Source organism: Octopus sinensis, linkage group LG1 (assembly GCF_006345805.1).
Source record: "Octopus sinensis linkage group LG1, ASM634580v1, whole genome shotgun sequence".
In the NCBI taxonomy this organism is placed as follows: Eukaryota; Metazoa; Mollusca; class Cephalopoda; order Octopoda; family Octopodidae; genus Octopus; species Octopus sinensis.
This window is the reverse complement of record NC_042997.1, coordinates 142,722,533-142,743,983: the sequence shown is the minus strand read 5'-3', so window position 1 is coordinate 142,743,983 and position 21,451 is coordinate 142,722,533. Positions and strand designations below refer to the sequence as shown.

The window sequence follows — 21,451 nt, the reverse complement described above, 5'->3', positions numbered from 1 at the left end:
AGATCAGAACAATGTAAACAGCTTGACAGGTGTAAATAAGGCAGGATAAGAAGTTGATAGAAAACATAATGAATTAAGTGAGGGCTAGTATAGTTTATATAATAAACCAAGAAATTTTGATTCAAATGATATCCTTACTGATGAGAATAATTATTACCTAAATTACTAATTCTGGTAAAAAAAAAAAGAAGAAAGGGAGAGAGCCCTGAAATTTTAATTAAATATGGAAGGTATTTTAACTAATTAAATATAGAATGCAGTAAGGAGTAAGTCTGACCTTTAGTAGTGCTGTGAAAACTCTGGACATGTTTTGGTATTATTACACTTTATCAGCAAAACAAAAAAAAGTCTGGCTGTTAATGCAGTTAGAATATTCACCTACGTTTCTGCAGATTTGATTGGATCTTCTCAAAATAACAGATATAACAGAATAACAGATATAACATAATAGTACTGATGATAAATGCTGGAAAGAGTGAGAAGGAAAATGACAAAATAGATGAATAGAACATTTATGATCAACAGTAGCTAATGTCAAAAGTTACTATGGCATTTCATAAATTACTTATCCTTAAACACTAATGTAAAGAAAAGGGTCAACATGATATTTATCAGGCTTTCTTAAAGGGTTAGTCATGTCAAAGGTCAAGAAGTTATTGACCAAATAACAACAGAAGGTCAAGAATGTCAAAAGTCAACATGTTATTTATCAAGCAACAGTGATGTTTTTAAGAAAACTTGGACATCTTATTTGTTCTTCGTCATTTTTTTTTTATGTAAATTTTTTATAGATTTTTTTGTTTGTTTTTGTTTTATGTGATGTTTGCAGTCCTGCAGGAGAGCAAGCTGAAATCTTTTCTGTCAACAGTTTAAATAGAAAGGAAAGATAAAAATAAAACAAGGAAATAAAAACACAAAATAAAAAAGATTTTATGCAAGTGTGAAAGATGAGATTTAAAAAAAAATTGAAAAGGAAGTACAATAAAACAAAAAATACATTAGAAAAAAACAAAATATAAATAGTGGAAAAGAATTTTTAATCAAAGATTGTGATTTGGTTTTGATTTCTTTTAAAAACTAAAAATAAATATAAAATATAAAAAACAATGAAAATTAAAATAAAATCATTATGAAAAGAAATATAAACATGACTTTAAAATCCAATCTGTATTTCATTTCTCAGTGTATTTATTTAATTTACTATTTTTTTCACATCTAATGGCTTCTCAAATCAATTTGTTGGTGGTTGTTGGGAAGGAAATGGCATAAACTGTTGATGATTGCTTTCCAAATGTGCCTTCTTTTTAGATGAAAAGAAAAAGTGTGAGAGAACAGATTGGAAACTGGAATTAGCAGCAGCAAATTATAATATATATATACATATACACATATATATATATATTTATATATACACACATACATATATATATTTATCACAAGTGATAGCAACGACAATAACAACCACCACAACAACAACAATACCAGCAACAACAACGATATTTAAAAAGAAAAATTTGATTAAAGAAGAAATGCATGCACCAAGCCTATACCTGTTTCCACCTAGGATTGGTGTGGAAAGCTCACTTCTCTGTTGGACATGGCTATGAAATAACAATAATGTACAAAGTATGAATAACATATTCACTTAGAAACACACATGGGGGAATAGAGAGAGAGAGAGAGAGAAATGATTTCTTGAAATTTTCTTCCTTTTGGTTATAGAAACAAAATCTAAAAAAAATAAATTTGATGAGGAAGAAAAAAAAAATGAAAATATTATTTCAACTTCTTCAGGCTTAAAGAATTTAGTAGAATTGTTTTAAATTCACACAGACATTCAATAAATTGTATATTCCTTGGTTTTTGATCATTTGATTCTTTGTAAAAGTAAATAAATAAATAAATGAATAAAAAGGAGAAGAAAAAAAAGAGTTTGATGATAAATGTATTGATCATGTTATTTACAGGAAGTGTGCATTACACACAAATGCTTTTGTCTTCTTGCAGAAAGAAAAACGTATTTTTTGAATTATACTTTTATTGTTATATATAATTTTATTTTAAATTGGCATATTTACAAAACAAATATTGAATATCTAAATATAAATCCATCTGTCTACCAAGGTACCTAATCTATCTACATATCTCCCCCACCACCAATCCTATTATCCACCTATCTACCTACATACTTCTCTATCTATTTACACTCCAACCTACCAATCTATGAACTTTTCTTTTATATTTATGCACCCCACCTAGCAACATATCTGACTGAGTGGAAGTAGATGCAAACACTGGAATGCAAATTATATTTATAAACGCATCCCCTTGAGTGCTAAAATGGAAATGAAATTTCTTTGTGTTTTATGTAAAATATTACCAATTTCCCACTTATTTTTCATGAAGTCTGAAACAACAACAGAAGCAACTTATATTTCCTGGATAAAAGAACAAATGCCATTGACATGTCAGTAGAATAAAAGAAAGAAAAACTTCAATGATACTTTATAAAATGGTTGTCTGAAACAAAAGAGGATAAGAGAAATTGGATATGCTTTTGATACAGTGGTTAAGATTTGAGGTCATGAAAGAAAAGAAAAGAAATTTTAGGAAAATTGAAGAGTCAATAACAATCATAAAATGTTAAGACAAATTTTCAACACAGACATTCAATCATAGAGATGTTACATGTACATATGTGCATATAGGTATACAGATATACATGTATGCATATATGCTGTCATACAAACACTCTTGTACACATATATGCACATATGCAATCAAACACACAGACATTTACATATTTGTTCATATTCACACTGATAAGTTTTGTATAAATCAAGAAAATAGTGTTTATCATTACTATATAGTTAATTAATGCTATGTTCTAATTTTTCTTCTAACATAACTAAGGATCAATTTATCCCTGTGTAGTTAAGAAGTTTACTTCTAAACCATGTAGTCTAAGGTTCAGTTCCACTGTGTGGTATGTTGACAAGTGTCTTCTGTTATAGTCCTGGGCCAATGAAGGCCTTGTGAATAGATTTGATTGGACAGGAACTAAAGGAAGCCTGTTGTATATGTCATATGTGTATTTGAGTGTATGTATATGTGTACCCTCGGCTAGAATCATATGATGGCTGTAAATGAGTATCACCATCATACTAGTGAGGTTGTTTGTTTCTAGTCCCCCCCATGAAAAAACATGTCTGGCCATAGGGAAATATTAGCTTAATCAGAAACAGGTAAGGGCTGGTGACAGAAAAGGAATCTGGCTCTAAAAAATCTGTTACAACAAATTCCACCTGACTCTTGCAAGCATGAAAATGTAGATATTAAGTTATGATAACATCAAATGCAAAAAGGAAACCCCCGCCCCTAAAATAACCCCCAACTAATATAGCATAATTCTATTTAAGAACAGTTTTCATCCACAATCTCAAAAGTAAAAAGGAAAAAAATTAATGTACCAGTTAGCAACAAATCAACAGAAATCACTAAGATCACTCTGTATCTCAAAAATGGCGAAATAAGCATGAAACATACCAAATTACTAGCAAATACCAAATTCCTGTAGATTCAAATCTTATGTTATCCTATATCAATAATCTATCTTGCTAATTTCCATTGTAAACACTGTTCTAAGACATTGGAAATATGAAACATGAAGAAGCAAACTGATTGCAAAGTGATCCTAGCTACATTGCACCCTATCAAATCAAACACAATGAAATATGAGCTTAGTGATTTCAGATCACATAGAAGATTGTTGTGGTTTGCTAGTGTTTAACCCTTGGTGTGATCTGATCCAGGAGACTTATGATCAAGAGCATTCTAGTAATAACCATCCTATCTTTTATAAAAACATGACATAATACATCTACAACTACATCAGATGTGTCTTTATATTAAAGATTGAAGGGTGTGACTTGAGGGGGATTTGGCTGCATTTTCAGTGAATCAAGCAACTATGAAGAAACTCCCATGCATTTCTGAGATAAGGGATTGCTATATTTGAAGTCTAAGATTTATGGATCACCCCAAAATATTTAATTGGTTACAGTTTTGACAGAACTAACCAAAGCCAATTAACAATATTAACATTAAATCATTCTCCTTGGTTTCAGTTCTGATTAATTGTTGACTCCCTAAAACAGCTATGGGTTAGGATTAGTCGATATGTAACAGAGGATGAACATGTTCATTTCTCTTAGATTTTCCTATAACCACAAAAATCAAACATACAAAAAGTGGCTAAGAACCTGAAAATGCTTCACAGTCACATGATTTCTGAGTGCTTTTTACTATTGCCTGGAGCTGAGCAATACCCTATGAGTGAATTTGGTGGACAGGCTCTGTATAAAGCCCCTTGTGTAAATATAAATGTAGGTGTGCATTTGCAGGTATGTATTTCTCTTGTTACCTTGAGAGGACAGTGGTGTCAGTGTTGACATTCCTGCTGACATTATGACCTGTCACTCTGTGCTTTTGAAAAGCTATGAAATATTCACCATCACCGTGACTGACCAGGCTATCAGATGTTGCTACACATCGCTGGTCACAATGCGTTTCACATTGTTTTAGCCTTCAAATGATGCCACCCTGCTGGCTTGCTTAGCCAGATGAAATATTAAAATCCCTTAACTGAAAAACAGGTTTAGGGTTGGCAATGGGAAGAGCATCCTCTTGTAAAATCATTCTGTCTTGAATAACTTCTCACTAACCTATGTTAGCATAAAAAAACATATTAAATGAACAAATGAATGAATGATATAAATAAACTATCTCTGGTTAAGGATTTGGGGTTAAACTAAATAAAATAAATAGCTTATCTTGACCCCCAAATGTTTAAGATATTTACAGACATTAACAAAACAAAAAGTAAGTTAGTTAGTGCTGTGTCTGCCAGATAGGACTGACTACCTGTGGCTATTACTGTAGAAGGTATGGCATTATCTAAGTATTGGTATGAAAATATATGACAGAAAAGATGGGAAACAAGTATTGGAAATTTTTACAAAGTCACTTGAAGGTAACAAGTAGCAGAAATTGGTACTAAACAATATTCTTGGAGTGAAGCCTCAAAATTACAAAAGACAGAAAATGAGATGTTGTGGTGTTCACATATTTACTAATTTCATTAACAGAATAAGTGAAGGTAGTCTGACTGACAATCAAAAGCAGGAAGTAGAGGCCACTGCTGAGAATTAATTACTGAGCCATAGATATTAATAGATATCAACTCTGTACAAAGGATTGCAGTCAGGTTTGGAAAAAGAGAGAAAATAGAATAGGGTGATATTTACTACAAGTTAAATATTGACTTCTTGTATTAACACAAAGACACTTGCTAATAGTAAAGTGTTTCGCCAAATGAATTAATTGCAGTTCAAGTGTTATATCATAATCTTTTAGTTTAAAGTAGTGAGCTGGCAGAATCATTGGTGAGTCAGGCAAAATACCTAGCAGCATTTTGGCTCTTTGCATTCTGAATACAAATCCCGTCAAGTTTGACTTTGCCTTCCACCCTTTTGGGGTTGATAAAATAAGTACCAGTTGAGCACTGAGATTGATATAATCAACAAACACCTTCCCACTAAAATTGCTGGCCTTGAGCCAAAATTATAAAGGATTATTTTTTAGTTAAGAAGAGCATTTTAGTTAAGAAGAGCATAGCTTAACAGAATCATTGTAGCATCAGAAAAAATGCTTTAGTGATATTTCTTCCAGCTCTTTATATTCTGAGCTCACATCCTGTTGAGGCCAACTCTGTATTTCCTCCTTCAAGTGTCAAAAAGGTCAAAGTTTATAGGCGTAGGAGTGGCTGTATGGTAAGTAGCTTGCTTATGAACCACATGGTTCCGAGTTCAGTCCCACTAAGTGGCACCTTGGGCAAGTGTCTTCTACTATAGCCTCGGGCTGACCAAAGCCTTGTGAGCGGATTTGGTAGATCAAAACTGAAAGAAGCCTGTTGTTTATATGTGTGTATATATATATATATACACACATATATATATATGGCGTTAGGAAGGGCATCCAGCCGTAGAAACACTGCCAGATTTGACTGGGCCTGATGAAGCCTTCTGGCTTCACAGACCCCAGTAGAACCGTCCAACCCATGCTAGCATGGAAAACGGACGCTAAATGATGATGATGATGATGATGATGATATATATATATATATATGTGTGTGTGTGTGTGTGTGTGTGTGTGTGTGTGTATGTATGTATGTATGTATGTGTGTGTGTATATGTTTGTCCCCCCCCACCAACATCGCTTGACAACCGATGCTGGTGTGTTTACGTCCCAGTAACTTAGCGGTTTGACAAAAAGACCGATAGAATAAGTACTAGGCTTACAAAGAATAAGTCCTAGGGTTCATTTGCTCGACTAAAGGTAGTGCTCCAGCATACCCACAGTCACATGACTGAAACAAGTAAAAAAGTTCCAGTGAAGTTCTGGAGTCAGTTTAATTGACTAACTCCTTCCTCCACATTTTACTCTGTGCTTTTGTTGGAAAAAACTCATCCTAGAGAACTCAATATGTAAAGGGACATAACTAAAAATGTCCTAATACTTTGCTGATTAAGACCCTCCCAACCTTTAAGTACTTAAATATTAGCGGAATCATAGGTCCAAGGGCATACATGCTTAGGGTGGAGTATAGTCAACCGCAATGAAACAGTATCTGACTGGTACTTTATTTTATCAACTCTGGAGGGATGAAAGGTAAAATTTCTTGTGACGTAATTTGAAATTGGAATGTAAAAGGTTGCAATTCATGGCAGATATTTAAAAAATTATTCACATTTTTATAATATAATTACATAATTATACAAAGACATGGCTGTGTGCTTAAGGAGTCCACCTTGCAGTTATATGGTCTCAGGTTCAGTTTCACTGCATGACACTTTGGATAAGTGTTATCTACTATAGCCCTGGGCATATCAATGCTCTGTGAGTACATTTGTTAGATGGAAACAATATATATATATATATATATATATATATAAATGTGTGCCCCCACCATTTGACAATCAGTGTTGGTTTATTTACATCTCCATAACTTACCAGTTCAGTCAAAGAGACTGATAGAATCTCCCATCCCACAGTACTAATTTTAAGCATTGAGGTGGGGGAGTTAAGATTTCGTCCAACTAATCCTACAAGGTGGTGTACCAGCATGGCGATGGTCAAATGAGTGAAACAAGTAAAAGAGTAAAGAGCACAATGTTATTTTTATATTTCAGACAGTCTCAATGAGTGTTACACATACACACAAACACATTGGATGACTTCCATTAAGTGAGAATATATAAATGAATAAAAAAATAAAACTGAGAATGACCAAAAAAAAAAAAAAAAAAAAGGGAAACATTAGCAAAGTGACACATTGATTTCATCAAAAGAAGAAATAAAAACTGGTCAAGTAAAGCAGCAATGAAGACTTTCAATAGAATCAGGTATTAATTGTGAAGTAAAAGTAAAAAATAGCAGAAACCATTTTGGCTGAAATGGAGAATTAATAATTTTGAAAAGAATGATTGCATCTCAAGTACAATCAAATAACCAAATAAGATGAATTGTGATTAATAAACAAAACATAGAAAAAATATAATAAAAAGTAGTATGAAGAAAGGTGAACGAAAATTATGATTTTAAATATATATATATATATATATATACATATATATACATACATACATATACATAAATAAAAAAATAAAAGTTTCCTTCTTGAGCCATGCCAGGCTCATGAGGGCTGGTTTCCCGGTTTCAATGATGTATATACTCCTGGACGGGATGCCAGTCCATCGCAGGATTACTCATTTTTACCAGCTGAGTGGACTGGAGCAATGTGAAAGGAAGTGTTTTGCTCAAGAACACAATGCATTGCCTGATCCAGGAATTGGAATCACAATCTTACAATCATGAGTCCAATACCCCAACCACTAAGCCATGAGCCTCCACTACGTATACATACACATATACATATATAAGAACATATAGATATTTGTGTATATATATATAGATATATATGAGTGGAGGTGCATCTATATATATAAGACAAAGCTTTTTGACTCATAAATCTGGGTTTCACATAACTGATTATTTAACCAACTGATGAAGGGGAGTAGTTTGACAATATATAAACAAATATCTTCATAAACATATGGAAATATAATTAACCATACAGAGATTTAACTGGTTGCCCAAAACGCTGGCAGAAGCTGTGCCACACATTTTTAAAAGGATTTTCAATGAGCCTTATAAAATATACCTTTTGGTGGGTAGATATTGAAGTTGTTGAAATTAGAGGTGAGTGTGGTGTAGTTTATACAGATTTCTTCTGTTTTTTCTTGGCCATAGGACCAGCAAAGGTTTTGATGTAACTGTAGCTTACAATAACACTATTTCTAATAAAAATCTTAATATGACATACACCTTCCTACTTTAATTGTTCAATGTGTGACTTATGTGTCTCTTTGAAGTATGACATTCCATTGCAACCTTTTAAAATTTAAACAAAAAAATCATAATTGATGAAAACTTGTAGACACTTCGATAGGTATACATCTTTTATTTTTTACTTGTTTCAGTCATTAGACTGCAGCCATGCAAGGGATATTGCCTTGATGGGTTTAATCAAACAAATCAACCTAACTACTTATTCTACTGGTCTCTTTTATGAAACCAGTTACAGGGATGTAAACAAACCAACACTGGTTGTCAAGCAGTGTTGGGGAACAAACATGAGCACACATACATACATATAAATATATATATGTACATGGCGGGCTTCCATAGTTTTCATTTATCAAATTCACTCAGAAGACATTGGTACACCTGGGGCTGTAGCAGAAGACATTTGTCCAAGGTGCTGTGCAGTGGGACTGAACCTGAAACCACGTGGTTGCAAAGCAAGCTGCTGAACCACACAGCCATGCCTGCACCTATTTACTAAGAAATTTTCAACTATCAACTGATTAAAATAATTTATCTACATAATTTAATTATCACACTCTGAAAGATGTCATATAATATTAAAAAGAAAAAAACATTCATATAGTCATCAATACTAAAACATCATAAACAATAGCCACCTTCTCTGCTTATGTGTGTTCTATACATATGATACTGAAGACATGAGAACATCATGTATCTTTGCATGTAAACAGATGAATATATCACATGTTCTGTGTATGAAAATTGAATAGATGAATGTGTGATGGCTATCCAAAAGGTTTTTCAGAATCTGAACAAATCTCAATGACTTATACTTCAATGTATTTGTGAATAGTTTTGCTTATATATTGTTATGGGGGTGTCACTATTTCAGTCATATAAATAACTAGCAACATGAAACTCAGAGTTAATTTAAGGAAGCTTTGGCTTATAACAACAACAATAATTTTCAACATAGGCACAAGGCCAGAACGTTTTTGCTGAAGAGGTTAGTTAATTAAATAGACCACATTTCTTGAATGGGACAACATTTTATTGAACTGAATTGCTGAAAAACAGAACTTGGATGCAGAATGTAAAGAGCTGGAATAAAAACAATTCTGCCAATCCACAATAATAATAATAATAATAATAATAATGAAGATAATAAAATGTAATAATATTATAGATTTTGCAATACCATGTGATAATAGAATGGATACCAAAAACATTGATAAAACTGAGAAATATCAGAACCTAACCAGAACGATGAAGAGATTGCAGAAAACTAAGATGACAATTATTCCTGTGATAATTGGTGCAATTAGCACAACACCCAAACTGCTACCTAAGAAGCTGAAGGATATTGAAATTAACCCTCAGATTGTTGACTTGCAGAAAAGCAGAATCTTGTATTCTGCAAAAATCCTAAGAATGATTCTTGAGACTTGAGGAAACTTGTTGTTACCAAACCTCAAGACAACATCTGTGCTAACTAATATAATTTGTAACAATAACAACAACAATAATAATAATCCTTTCTACTATAGGCACAGGGCTTGAAATTTCAGGAGAGGGAATAAGCCAATTACAGTGACCCCAGTACTCAGCTGGTACTTATTTTATCAACCCCGAAAGGATGAAAGGCAAAGCTGACCTTGATATAATAATAATAATAATAATAATAATAATAATAATAATAATAATAATAATAATATTTTGTTTCTAATTTAGGTACAAGACCAGTGTTTCTGAAGGAAGGGGGTGTAGTTAATACCACCGACCCCAGAAATTGACTGGTACTTATTTTATCCAATGCATAAGGATGAAAGGCAAAGTTGACCTTGGTAGGATTTCAACTGAGAATGTAAAGGAGTTGACTAAACACCACAAAGCATTTTCCCAACACCTCAGTATTCTGTCAAAAAGCCTGAAATTTTGGAAAGAGGAATACACACAAAAATATGCAGGAATACACCCATATATATGTGTATATAAGCATACATATATATATGTGTGTGTGTGTATATATATATGTGTATGTGTGTGTATACATACACACACATATACATGCACATTAATTTATCTTTCATCTTCTGCATGTGGCCCATCATGCCCACCACTTATTCTACAGCCATATCTCAGTTATACATTAAGAAACTTCCTGCCTGAGAGCAGCATTGCTGTGTGCTTACTGAGCATACTTCAACTCACACTCATGAAGCAGCATTGCAGGCTCAAAACCATATTTTTATATTCTTCAAGTTCAGAGGCTTCTCCATCAGATATAAAGATGAAGAATTTTGATAAAATATTGGAAATATCATGCCAAATAACTGATCAATAATCTATCAGCTGCATGCATGACTGAGGAGTTACTGAAGGGTAAGAAGTCACCATCTGTGGAAATGAAAGAATCAGGTATTTTAAAAGAAGGGTTAACTGTACAAATTTTTTGTTTGTTTTCAGTGAAGTGTTTTAAGGTGAGGCTTTAGACAATGGAAATTCATTTTATCATAAGCTGGTCATTGAAGAGCGAAAAATAATTCTGCTTCTCTCAGACTAAAATAGGATTGTCTTTTATTTCTTTAACTCAAAACAGATTTTGGGAATTAAAACACAGTGCAGTACCAACTGGAAGGTAAAAGTGGTGGGAGAGGAACATATAGTGATTAAAAAAAAGAGACATGAAACAAATTTATGAGACACTAGGGGAAAAGAAAAATATAAAGGAGACAGAATTAGCATGCAGTATGAAACTTAAGAACATAGAAATAAAAGAATTAAAAAAAAAAATATATATGGATATGTGGAAATGCAGAGAAGTACTTGAAATGCTATTTCATTTTAAAACCTCATATAAACTAAGATTTCCTCAACAGAGGATTATGCTGTGAATTAGCTAGTTATCTTTTACTCTACAGAAACTAATAAAAAGTGAAGACAATGTAATGCTTTGGTTTTATGAATCAAGTAAATAATAATAATCATCATCAATATTATCATCATCATCATCATTCTCATTTTGCTTCTGTTTTCCATGCTTGTATAGGTAGCATGACATTGTGCCACTTGTAATTTCTTGTCCTCTCCTGATCTCAGCTTTCATTACTACCTGTGTTTTCCTCTTCTACAGGTTCCTTCTACTTGAATTGTTTGGTACCCCATTATTCAAATGCCATCCTTCATACATATATGGCCATACCACTTTTGCACACTACATCTGATTTGTCTTATATTTAGTTTTTCTCTCAGCTCATTTGTATTCCATTATTCTTACACAGTAACATAACACATCCAGTAGAGCATGCTTGCCTCGTTTCTTTCCACCTTCTGCACATTTTCTGCAATCAGTGCACATGTTTTACTACCGTTGCATTCATCGCACAATAATCAATCTGCTCTTCACTCAGAGAAAAAAATCCCTCTGAACCAAGCACTCCCCCCCATTCTTACTTCGACTGTCATACTTTCAGAACGCCCCCCCCCCACTGTGCGCTATTTAGATCATCTCATTCACAGAAGCTATCAACTAAAAGCGGCTAGTTGGCAGAGACGTTAGCACGCCGGGCGAAATGCTTAGCGGTATTTCATCTGCTGTTACGTTTGGAGTTCAAATTCTACTGAGGTCAACTTTGCCTTTCATCCTTTCAGGGTCGATAAATTAAGTACCAGTTACGCATTGGGGTCAATGTAATTGACTTAATCCCTTTGTCTGTCCTTGTTTGTTCCCTCTATGTTTAGGCCCTTGTGGGCAATAAAGAAATAAGAAGCTATCAACTACTTTAAGCAAACTTTTCAAGCGTTTGAATGAATTTATTTCATGAGTGCTCATACTATTTGCTGACTATTCCTGTGCATCAGTTGCATGAGGTATTCTTTCTCTGTCAGCCTGCTGGTAATTCCACTGCATCTCTTGTGCACCTATAATTTACATTTAGGCACATCATATGGAGGTCTTGTTAATATTTTTTTCTGCATAATTCCACTTCCCAGATAAAATTAGAGTCCTACCTTATTTGCTGCTAACTAAAATGTTTATCTTTACAAGGTTTATTTTAAGACCTCTTGTTTCCAGGTTTTGCTTCCATGTTTGGAATTTCTACTCTAAATTTGTAGCAAATTCAGCAGATAAATAAAGAAAAACTAAATTAGTAATAAAATGTTGTTCAGTAAGTGCATGTATGTTTGTGCATATTTGAGGTAGACTAAACAGTCTGCTTTGACACTTCTTAGCAAATGTTGTATATATATATATGTATACACATAATTTTTGCATGCTTCAACATGCACCTGTGGTCATGCTGAACATATGTGTGTGTGTGTGTGTATGTGTGTGTGCACGCGCATGTATATAATGTCGTGTACATTTCTAAAATTGGACGGATCCTGTGAATGAAGGAAACCCAAGAAGACATGAGATGAAGTAGTGAGGACTGATCTCAAGATGTCGAGCCTCACAGAGGAAATGACAACAAACTGAAATGTCTGGTGATACCGGGGGGAGGGGTGTTCTTGAGCAGACTCATCCACTTAAGTGAAACAGATTTCGAAAGTGCTGTGTATGCCACTCACATCATCATCATCAGTGCTTAATATCTGCCTTCCATGCTGGCTATTAATTCACCCCCCACCTCCTCAATGAACCAAAATACATCTCTTCATTCACTATGCTTGTCTCTCACTCAATTCCTGCAGCCCACTGATGCTTTGTCATCTTTATCTCCTGTCCTCTGTCTGTCAACTGTATCACTGCTACCCTGCCACTCCCTTATACACTCACTTCTTGCATTCTCCTTCTCCTCCCCTCTCCACCTTTGCACTCTTGTGAGCTCCCTGCTCACTCACTCTGTTCAATCTTCTGTAACACTCCATTTACACGTTCACCTCTCTGTATTACCATTTTCTCCCTTTTCCAACTGGAATAACCATGTATCTCCTCTACAACAAAATACCTGTTTATGTCTCTCTATCATAGTTTACTCTCTCATTACCTGGCACAAAGTCACCTCCCTCAATACCACTTCCTCTTTCAGTTGAGGGATATTTGTCCCGCAAGTACTTGGTAACCTCACTGGTGCTGGTGCTATATAAAAAGCACTTATACAGTGATTGGTGTTAGGAAGGATTCAGCTATGGAAACCATGACAAAGCAGACAGCAGATCTTGGTGCAGTCTTGTCAGACTGTCAACCATCCAGCCCATGCCAGCATAGAAAATGGATGTTAAATAATGGTGATATATATATATGGTGTTAGGAAGGGCATTCAGCCATAAAAACCCTGACAAAACAGACAGAGAAGCCTGGTGCAGTCTTCTGCTTAGCCATCTCCTGTCAAACCATCTTACCCATGCCAGCATGGAAAGCAGACGTTAAATGATGATGACAATGATATATATATATATATAATATATATATATATATATATACATACACACATACATATTTTATATATATATATTTACACACACACACACACACACACACATATATGTGAAATCCCAAAGGGAGATGAGTACCAACATTTCCATGTAGTAGACTTGAACAATTGTGATGATATTCTAACATGAAACCATTGGTTGCCTTGTCAACTCACAAATAAAGAATATTTATCTACCAATGCAGTTTTGAGCTATCGTTCTTACTGTTCAATATTAGCTTATATTTATGACTTTATATGTTTCCATTACTTGGCACTACATTCATATACCTACATAAAAAATACTAAGAAAACATATTTCACTTAGTATGCAATGTAGCTTTCTAAGATGTGTGTCAGAAATGTGATGTTCTGCAGCAGCAAAACATGATGGTGAATACTGATGTTCTTTCTGCAGCAACTGGAGAGTTGGGTACAATCTATTGAAATTGTTATATTAATCTATGAGAAAGCACAAGTGGCAAGGGAAAAAAAGAAAAGAAAAACGAAATTTATAAAAAAAAAATGACAGGAGAGATTGCTATTCTACTGCAGACATATAATATTAATAACTGACATATACTGAATGTACAATGACCATATGTCAGAGGTGGAAGACAGTTGAAACTAATAGTAAATTTATCAAGGATCATCTGGGATTAAATAGTGAAATCAGAGTTGTGGAAAGTAGATTTCATACATAAGACAATGCCAGATTGAAAATTTGAGACATTTGTTGTTAAGCAACCTCATCCAACTTATGCCAGCTCGAAAAAAGAAATGGAATTGTTATTATTATTATAATTATTATGATTTTCCAGATGGTGAGCTGGCAGAATTGTTAGTACATCAGATAAAATGCTTAGCAGCATTTCATCTGTCCCTATGTTCTGAGTTCAAATTCCGCTGAGGTCGACTTTGCTTTCATCCTTTTGTGGTCAATGAAATTGACTATCCCCTTCCCCCAATTTTAGGCCTTGTGTCTTTAGTAGAAAAGATCGTTATTATTATGATGATGATGATGATTATGATAATGGTGGTGATCAGGCAGAATTGTTACCTTATGTGATAAAATGCTTAGTGGCATTTCCTCAGGCTATATGTTCTGGGTTCAAATGCCACTGAGGTTGATTTTGCCTTTCCTCACTTTGGGGTACTGGTCGAGCGCAAGGGGCAATGCAATTGATTAGACCCCTCTTGTTAAAATTTTAGGCCTTATGCCTATATAGTAGAAAGGATTATTATAGTAATAATAAACCTTTCTAGTAGAGAGGATTATTATGTAGAATACTAGAAAGGATTATTATGATTATGATGATAATGGTGATATATATTAATGAAATAAAGTTATTGTATTTACTAATTTGTATATCTGAATGTAAATGAGATGATAACATTCTCTACTAAACAGACTGCATGATATAACTCATTAGTAATCTTGAATAAATAGATGATACAATCTGAACACTTTAATGCTGTTTTATATAAGGTTAAGGTTCACAGTCAGTAATTGAGAGCAGAAGGTTACAGCCCTTAATAAACTACCTCACCCCAATCAACCTGAAGGGATGTAACGGATAATATAGATATAGCCAATTTAGATTTAATATTACTTATTTTGGAATTGTTATTCTAATATAATTCAAAATCTTTTTCATTCAGATTGAGATACACCTGCACAACTTGCATAAATGCTAAATGTGTGTGTGTGTGTGTGTGTGTGTGTGTGTGTGTGTGTGTACATGTACTTACCATCATCATCATCATCATTTTAACATCCATTTTAAACTCTGAAATAGTTGGATGGGCCTGTACAGTTTGAGACAATTCTTATTTGGAGTTATTGTCCTCTCAATCAGGTTGAAGGACAATCAAGGCATACAAACATATTAGAGGCACCCCGATATGCAGGAAAAAAGTTTTGAGTTCATGAAAGCATGTGGTACAAGTTCAACTTTGTATATAAGACCTGAGGGGTTTTTTTTGAGAAAATTATTTGGAAAAATGTGTCTTATATATCATCAAATACAGTATGTGCCAATTTTGGTTTGATTTCTATGGCTAGATGCCTTTTCTATTGCCAACCATTTACAGAGTGTACTGGAAGCATTTTAATGAGGCATGAGCACTAGAGAAATTGACATGCCCTTGATCAGGCTAAAGGTTTCTTTCAAAGTTATGTTATCCCCATTCATTTGCCAACCATTTATAGAATATACTTAGTGTATTTTATCATGGCATCAGCAACAGAGAGGTTACTTTGTACATCACAAAAGATTCCAGAGCCTCTATTTGAAACAACATCAGAAGAAGAGTATTAATGGAGAATGAACTAGGTAAGAGAGAGAAGGAAGCAAAAGCATGATGAGAGAAACAGGGCGATTTGTTTGAGATGGTAGAGGAGAAATTAATAAAGACAGCATGGGAAGAAGTAATGAAAGAGCTGTACCTGTGTAGGCATGAGTGTACTTGACCATGTATCTAATAGTGTATATTTGTGTATCAATGCATATGCTTATGTGCTTGTATGATTGTGTGTGTGTGTTGGACTTTGGTCTTTTACTAGCCACTTCTTCCCAGTATTATTATTATTATTATTATTACTACTACTACTACTATTATTATTATTATTATCATCATCATTATTATTATTATCATTATTATTATCATTATCATTATTATTATTATTATTATTATTATCATCATAGTGTTAGATACAATGCTTTGTGGCATTTAGTTACATTGTTTTTTCCCTTTGGGTTCAAATCTTACCTAGGTTGGCAATATAAATCACAGGTACATCCACACAGTTGCAACATCCCAAGGGTATGGTCAAGACACTAGTGATTATAAAACAGACTTCTTCACTTATAAACACTCACATATATACTTACCGACACATCCATATATATACACACACACACAATCATCCTCATCATCATTATTTAACGTCTGCTTTCCATGCTGGTATAGGTTGGACAGTTTGACTGAGGTCTGGCAAGCCAGTGGGTTGCACCAGGCTCCAATCTGATCTGGCAGTGTTTCTACAGCTGGATGCCCCTCCTAACGCCAACCACTGAGTATGTAGTGGGTGCTTTTTACATGCCACCAACATGGAAGCCAGTCAGGGGCACTGGCATCAACTATATTTGGATGGTGCTCTTTATGTGCCACCGGCACAGGAGCCAGTCAGGGAGCACTGGCATTGACCAAATTCAATATATATATATATATATAGTGGAAATGTAGCACAGTAAAAAACACATACAATGGACGTAGACAAGCTCAACCCCACATAGTTATTAACCATATATCCTCACAATTTTGTTACCTTTGGTCAATATTGTACAATTTGGTAGTGTCAACCAACATAAGCTACAGGAAAGTTGATAGATAGATAGGAAGATAGTAGGAGAAAGAGACAGAGAGACAGACAAGTAAGTATAAATGTAATATGTTTCCTACATTTGTATAAACCATGTATCCTTTTAGTTATCTCTTTACTATCTCTTTAATATTACTTATTTACCAGCAATATTTTATGGTGTGGTTTTATGTGGAAAGTGAACAGAAGTTAAAACAGGGCTGAAAAAATTGAGTAATTCTTAAAAAAGTTAATGATTACATTATATAAACTATTGAAGCAGAGGAAGGCTACATGCACAAATTTACTGCCAAAGTAAAAGCTCAAACAAAAGCAAAATATCAGGAAGGTAGGTTGGTAGACATGCATATATATATTTTGCCAAGGAAACATGCATTACAATAGGGTCCAAGAATTTGCAAACAAAAAACATTACAAAAAAAAAAAAAAAAGAGAGAGAGTGAGAAATCTACTGCATTCTTTTTATAAAGTATTGAAGTTAGAATCAGGTTGTATAGGAAAAAATATTGATTCTAGTAAAATAAATATAATTATTCTGGAAGAATTATAGTCTCTAAACAACTTTGTGTTTATTTTACTTTCTCATTAGTTAAACAGTTTAGTGTTTTTATATCCTTGAAACCTATCTTAAATTGTAAAGCAGTAGAATCTGAGGAAACGAGTTATTCCATGCATTGGTAAAAAATAACATAAGTTATTGAAACAGTGGAATAATATTTCATGTCATAAAGAAGGAGGAAAGGCTAATGTTTTGAGTAGGAAACTTTGTCAGAAGAGGGAGAGAATAAATGTCAACTGATGACATTAAGCTGGTAGACCATACACACACACACTCATACACACAGACACACACTCATACACACAGACACACACACACAGATACTGACTACTGATCAGTCATTGTGCTATTATTTACAATACTGCAATAAATCAACATGCAATAGGTGCCAAAATATTTCCTAAACTATTTCAGTTGAAATTAAGTTCAAGTCACTAAACAAAGCAAGTTTGAAGGAATATTTACTAATTCTATGTTTTGAAAACATTTTATAAGTAATGACATTTCAACTTAAGATTTAAAAAGGCAAAATAACAAACGCATTAATACAGTTAATAAAATTCAACTGATTTTGTGTCAAGACGTATAAGAAATTGTATTATATTTTGATATGTCATCTGCTGTAAAAGTAATTCTGATAATTTAAGATTGTTTTGAAACCCTTTACATAGATAGTATCATGAAAACAGCAAAAGTAAGGAATATGTACAAGTTTTTTTGCCTAAGCAAATACCTTCATCAATGGAGCAATTGTTTTCTGGAGAACCAAAGAATTTTAGCATATAGTTCATTTATACCAGCTTTATAATTGGGTTATGATATTTTATACTAGCTTTACTCAACTAAGCACAAAACTTAATCAGGATGAAGATTTGCTTTCCATTCTAGTGTATGCTAGTTCTTTTCAAAAAGCTGCATTCAAAGGATCTGTGTTTAATCTAATATCTTAATAGAGTACCCACTCTTTATTATTAAACTGTCAAAAGATACTTTGGAACTCGCAGAGATCTGAGAAGCTCTCTTACATTATACATCTGACAATTCAAGTGGCATTAATTGTTACATTTGGCTCTTTACCATATTATGGCTGCCTTTAGAACATGCATTGACATTTTAGAACAATTTAACAGTCATAGAAAATTCCTCCTTAAGTGCCACTGACAATAATCAAATTTCATAGGTCATCAATAACATGCTGTTTGTCAACTACAGTTAACATCCCTAAACCTGACATTTCTCACACGCACAATATTTTACCAAACATGTCTTGAATATTTCACAGAGCCTCGGTTGTTTCTCTTACATGATTACTAACTCGTAAAGTACTACACATAGGTGATACATTTTGCTGCTACTGTCTGAATGCTTTCCTTTCTTTTTTTATATATCATTTTATTAAATATTTATAAAAGGAGACTTAGGCTTTGATTTTTAGATGAAGGGCAAATGCTTGAAATATTAGGTTCCTCATTCATCACAAGTAAACTTACTGAATTCTTTTATGACCTCTCCTATCAACTAATTGTCACCATTTTCCTCAGACTCTGGATTTGATTGGTTTGTTAAAATATTGTAATATATTTCTTTGGAAAATTTAAACTTAAGTTTGAGTGATTATATTTTTGCTTTCTCTAACAGGAAAGCTAACATTATGAATGAGAAGGTCTAATAGACTCAAGCACACACACAATTTACATTCAATCTGATATTGAATAATTTATTACTACATCTGGTTATTAACAATTACATTTCTACAAGGCTGTACTAAGTAAAATGAGTAATTAACAGAATTAGAAAGCTTATTTTCCTATGACATAATCTTTAATAGTTATACATAAATCACTTATATTCTTCTTCTATTAACTTGTACCAGACTCACTGTCTAGTAATATTGGAGATCACTGCTCCTCACAGGGGTACAGTGGCTGGCAAGGTTAACAGATTCATCTGCTCTTAAAGAGTAAGCAGTCCCAAGAAGATTCATTTGAGATTCTCAGCTGAACTGGGAGACAAAAGTAGCAGTTGATTAAAACATTCCCAATACTTGATTAGTGTTTATTTTATAAACTCTAGATAGAGGTGTTGACAGGATTTGAACTTGGAATGTAGTCAGAAAGAATAAATACCACTAGGTATTTTGACCAACTCTTAACAATTCTGCCAGTCTACTACTATAATATTGGAATACTATAGACAAGTAAATGAATAAATATAATTAAATTTCTACCAGTTTATTATTGTAATTTGTTGGTAAACCCAATAAATTTAGAATTTGTTGTTACATTATAATGTAAATTATTTGACTACAAGTAAGGTTGGATAATTAACAATCAACTAAATAATTGATATTGATGGAATCAGTAATCTTCTTGCCACAAACTGAAGATGTCACCAAAATTCTATTGAATTCCATTTTGTAGGGCCAGCATCTTCACAGACAACTAATTGAATCCATTGAGTGACCATTTATTTTGATGTGCACATCTGCTGCCATTATCATAAAAGTTAATAATATGGAAAGGAAGAGAAAAAAACTCTCTCATTTTATTAGTTAGCTGGTCACTGTATACAAATTTAGTATTAAGCTATGACATGGTGATTTCTTAGTGTTATGATTAGGTTTCAAATCTTGGTGTAAGCAAATGAACATCATACAATGTCATTCCACACTCTCCTCTGAAATCTGTGACTTCAAGTCTAAGACACCAATATTAAACAACTTGCAACAGAGTAGGAATAAATTTAGCCACTAGACATTTTACTCAACATTCACAATACAGAAAATCCATATCATTGAATGTATTTCTCCTATTATACATCAATTCCTTTGAAACAGAGATTAAATGATCATCTCTTAACAAAAGCCTCATTCTTATAAAAATTTTAAGATTTATTCACTTTCATATACACATATGTCCCTGCACACACACACACATGCATACATATATGCATACACATACAAGCATACATACATGCACAGATTTTATCAATGAAGCCTATATTTAAGTACTTCAACTTAAAAGGTCTTTGTGTTAAAGCTATTCATTTGGGCATGTAAATAGTATTTTTCCTTTACCTGAGCTTCAGCACAAACCAATAATTGTTCCATATTTATATGAAAAGATTAAAATATTGATAGAGAAAGCTTCCTCATCAAAAAGAATGTAAAAGTATAAATATCTTTCTAAGATGGCTCTTCCTCAATATAATTGCTTTCTGAGATATTTCTCTTGAAATTTAAATAAAAAGATTTGGTTTGAAAGAGCCAAATGGGAATATTTAATTACAATTAATGATATTTGAATCATCATATTCGAGAGAAAATCCTTCTAAATCAAAACTGATATTATTCAAAATTTCATATCAAAATGCAACCAACACTGCTTAATATTTCAGCTCTCTCTACTATTACAGTAAATATAACTAATGTAAATCTATTTTCTTTAATGAAATTTTGGGAAAACTGCCAAATTATTCTTACAATATGGTCTACCAATAAAGGATTGAAAGAATTTCCCTTGGAGTTTTATGAAGAAGAATGTATAGAATATTCATTTTATTATGTATCTGTTTGGTAGTAATTTATGATAAAATAGTTAAACTGAAAATACTCCTGCAATAATTTTTTCTCATTGTAGCCTT

At 33.2% G+C, this 21,451-nt stretch overlaps 1 protein-coding gene across 8 annotated transcripts in view; it reads right to left on the bottom strand.

The window, feature by feature from the left end:
* LOC115209821 (anion exchange protein 2-like) overlaps positions 1–21,451 on the bottom strand; it is a 721,610-nt gene that overhangs the window by 114,375 nt on the left and 585,784 nt on the right. For 4 of the 8 annotated variants that reach the window (XM_036505450.1, XM_029778381.2, XM_036505458.1 and 1 more), the window contains one exon: positions 1,551–1,601. The exons of the other annotated variants lie outside the window; for them this stretch is intronic. In XM_036505450.1, coding sequence (XP_036361343.1) covers positions 1,551–1,601 — 51 coding nt within the window. The remainder of the gene's footprint in view (positions 1–1,550; positions 1,602–21,451) is intronic. 8 annotated transcript variants of the gene reach the window in all.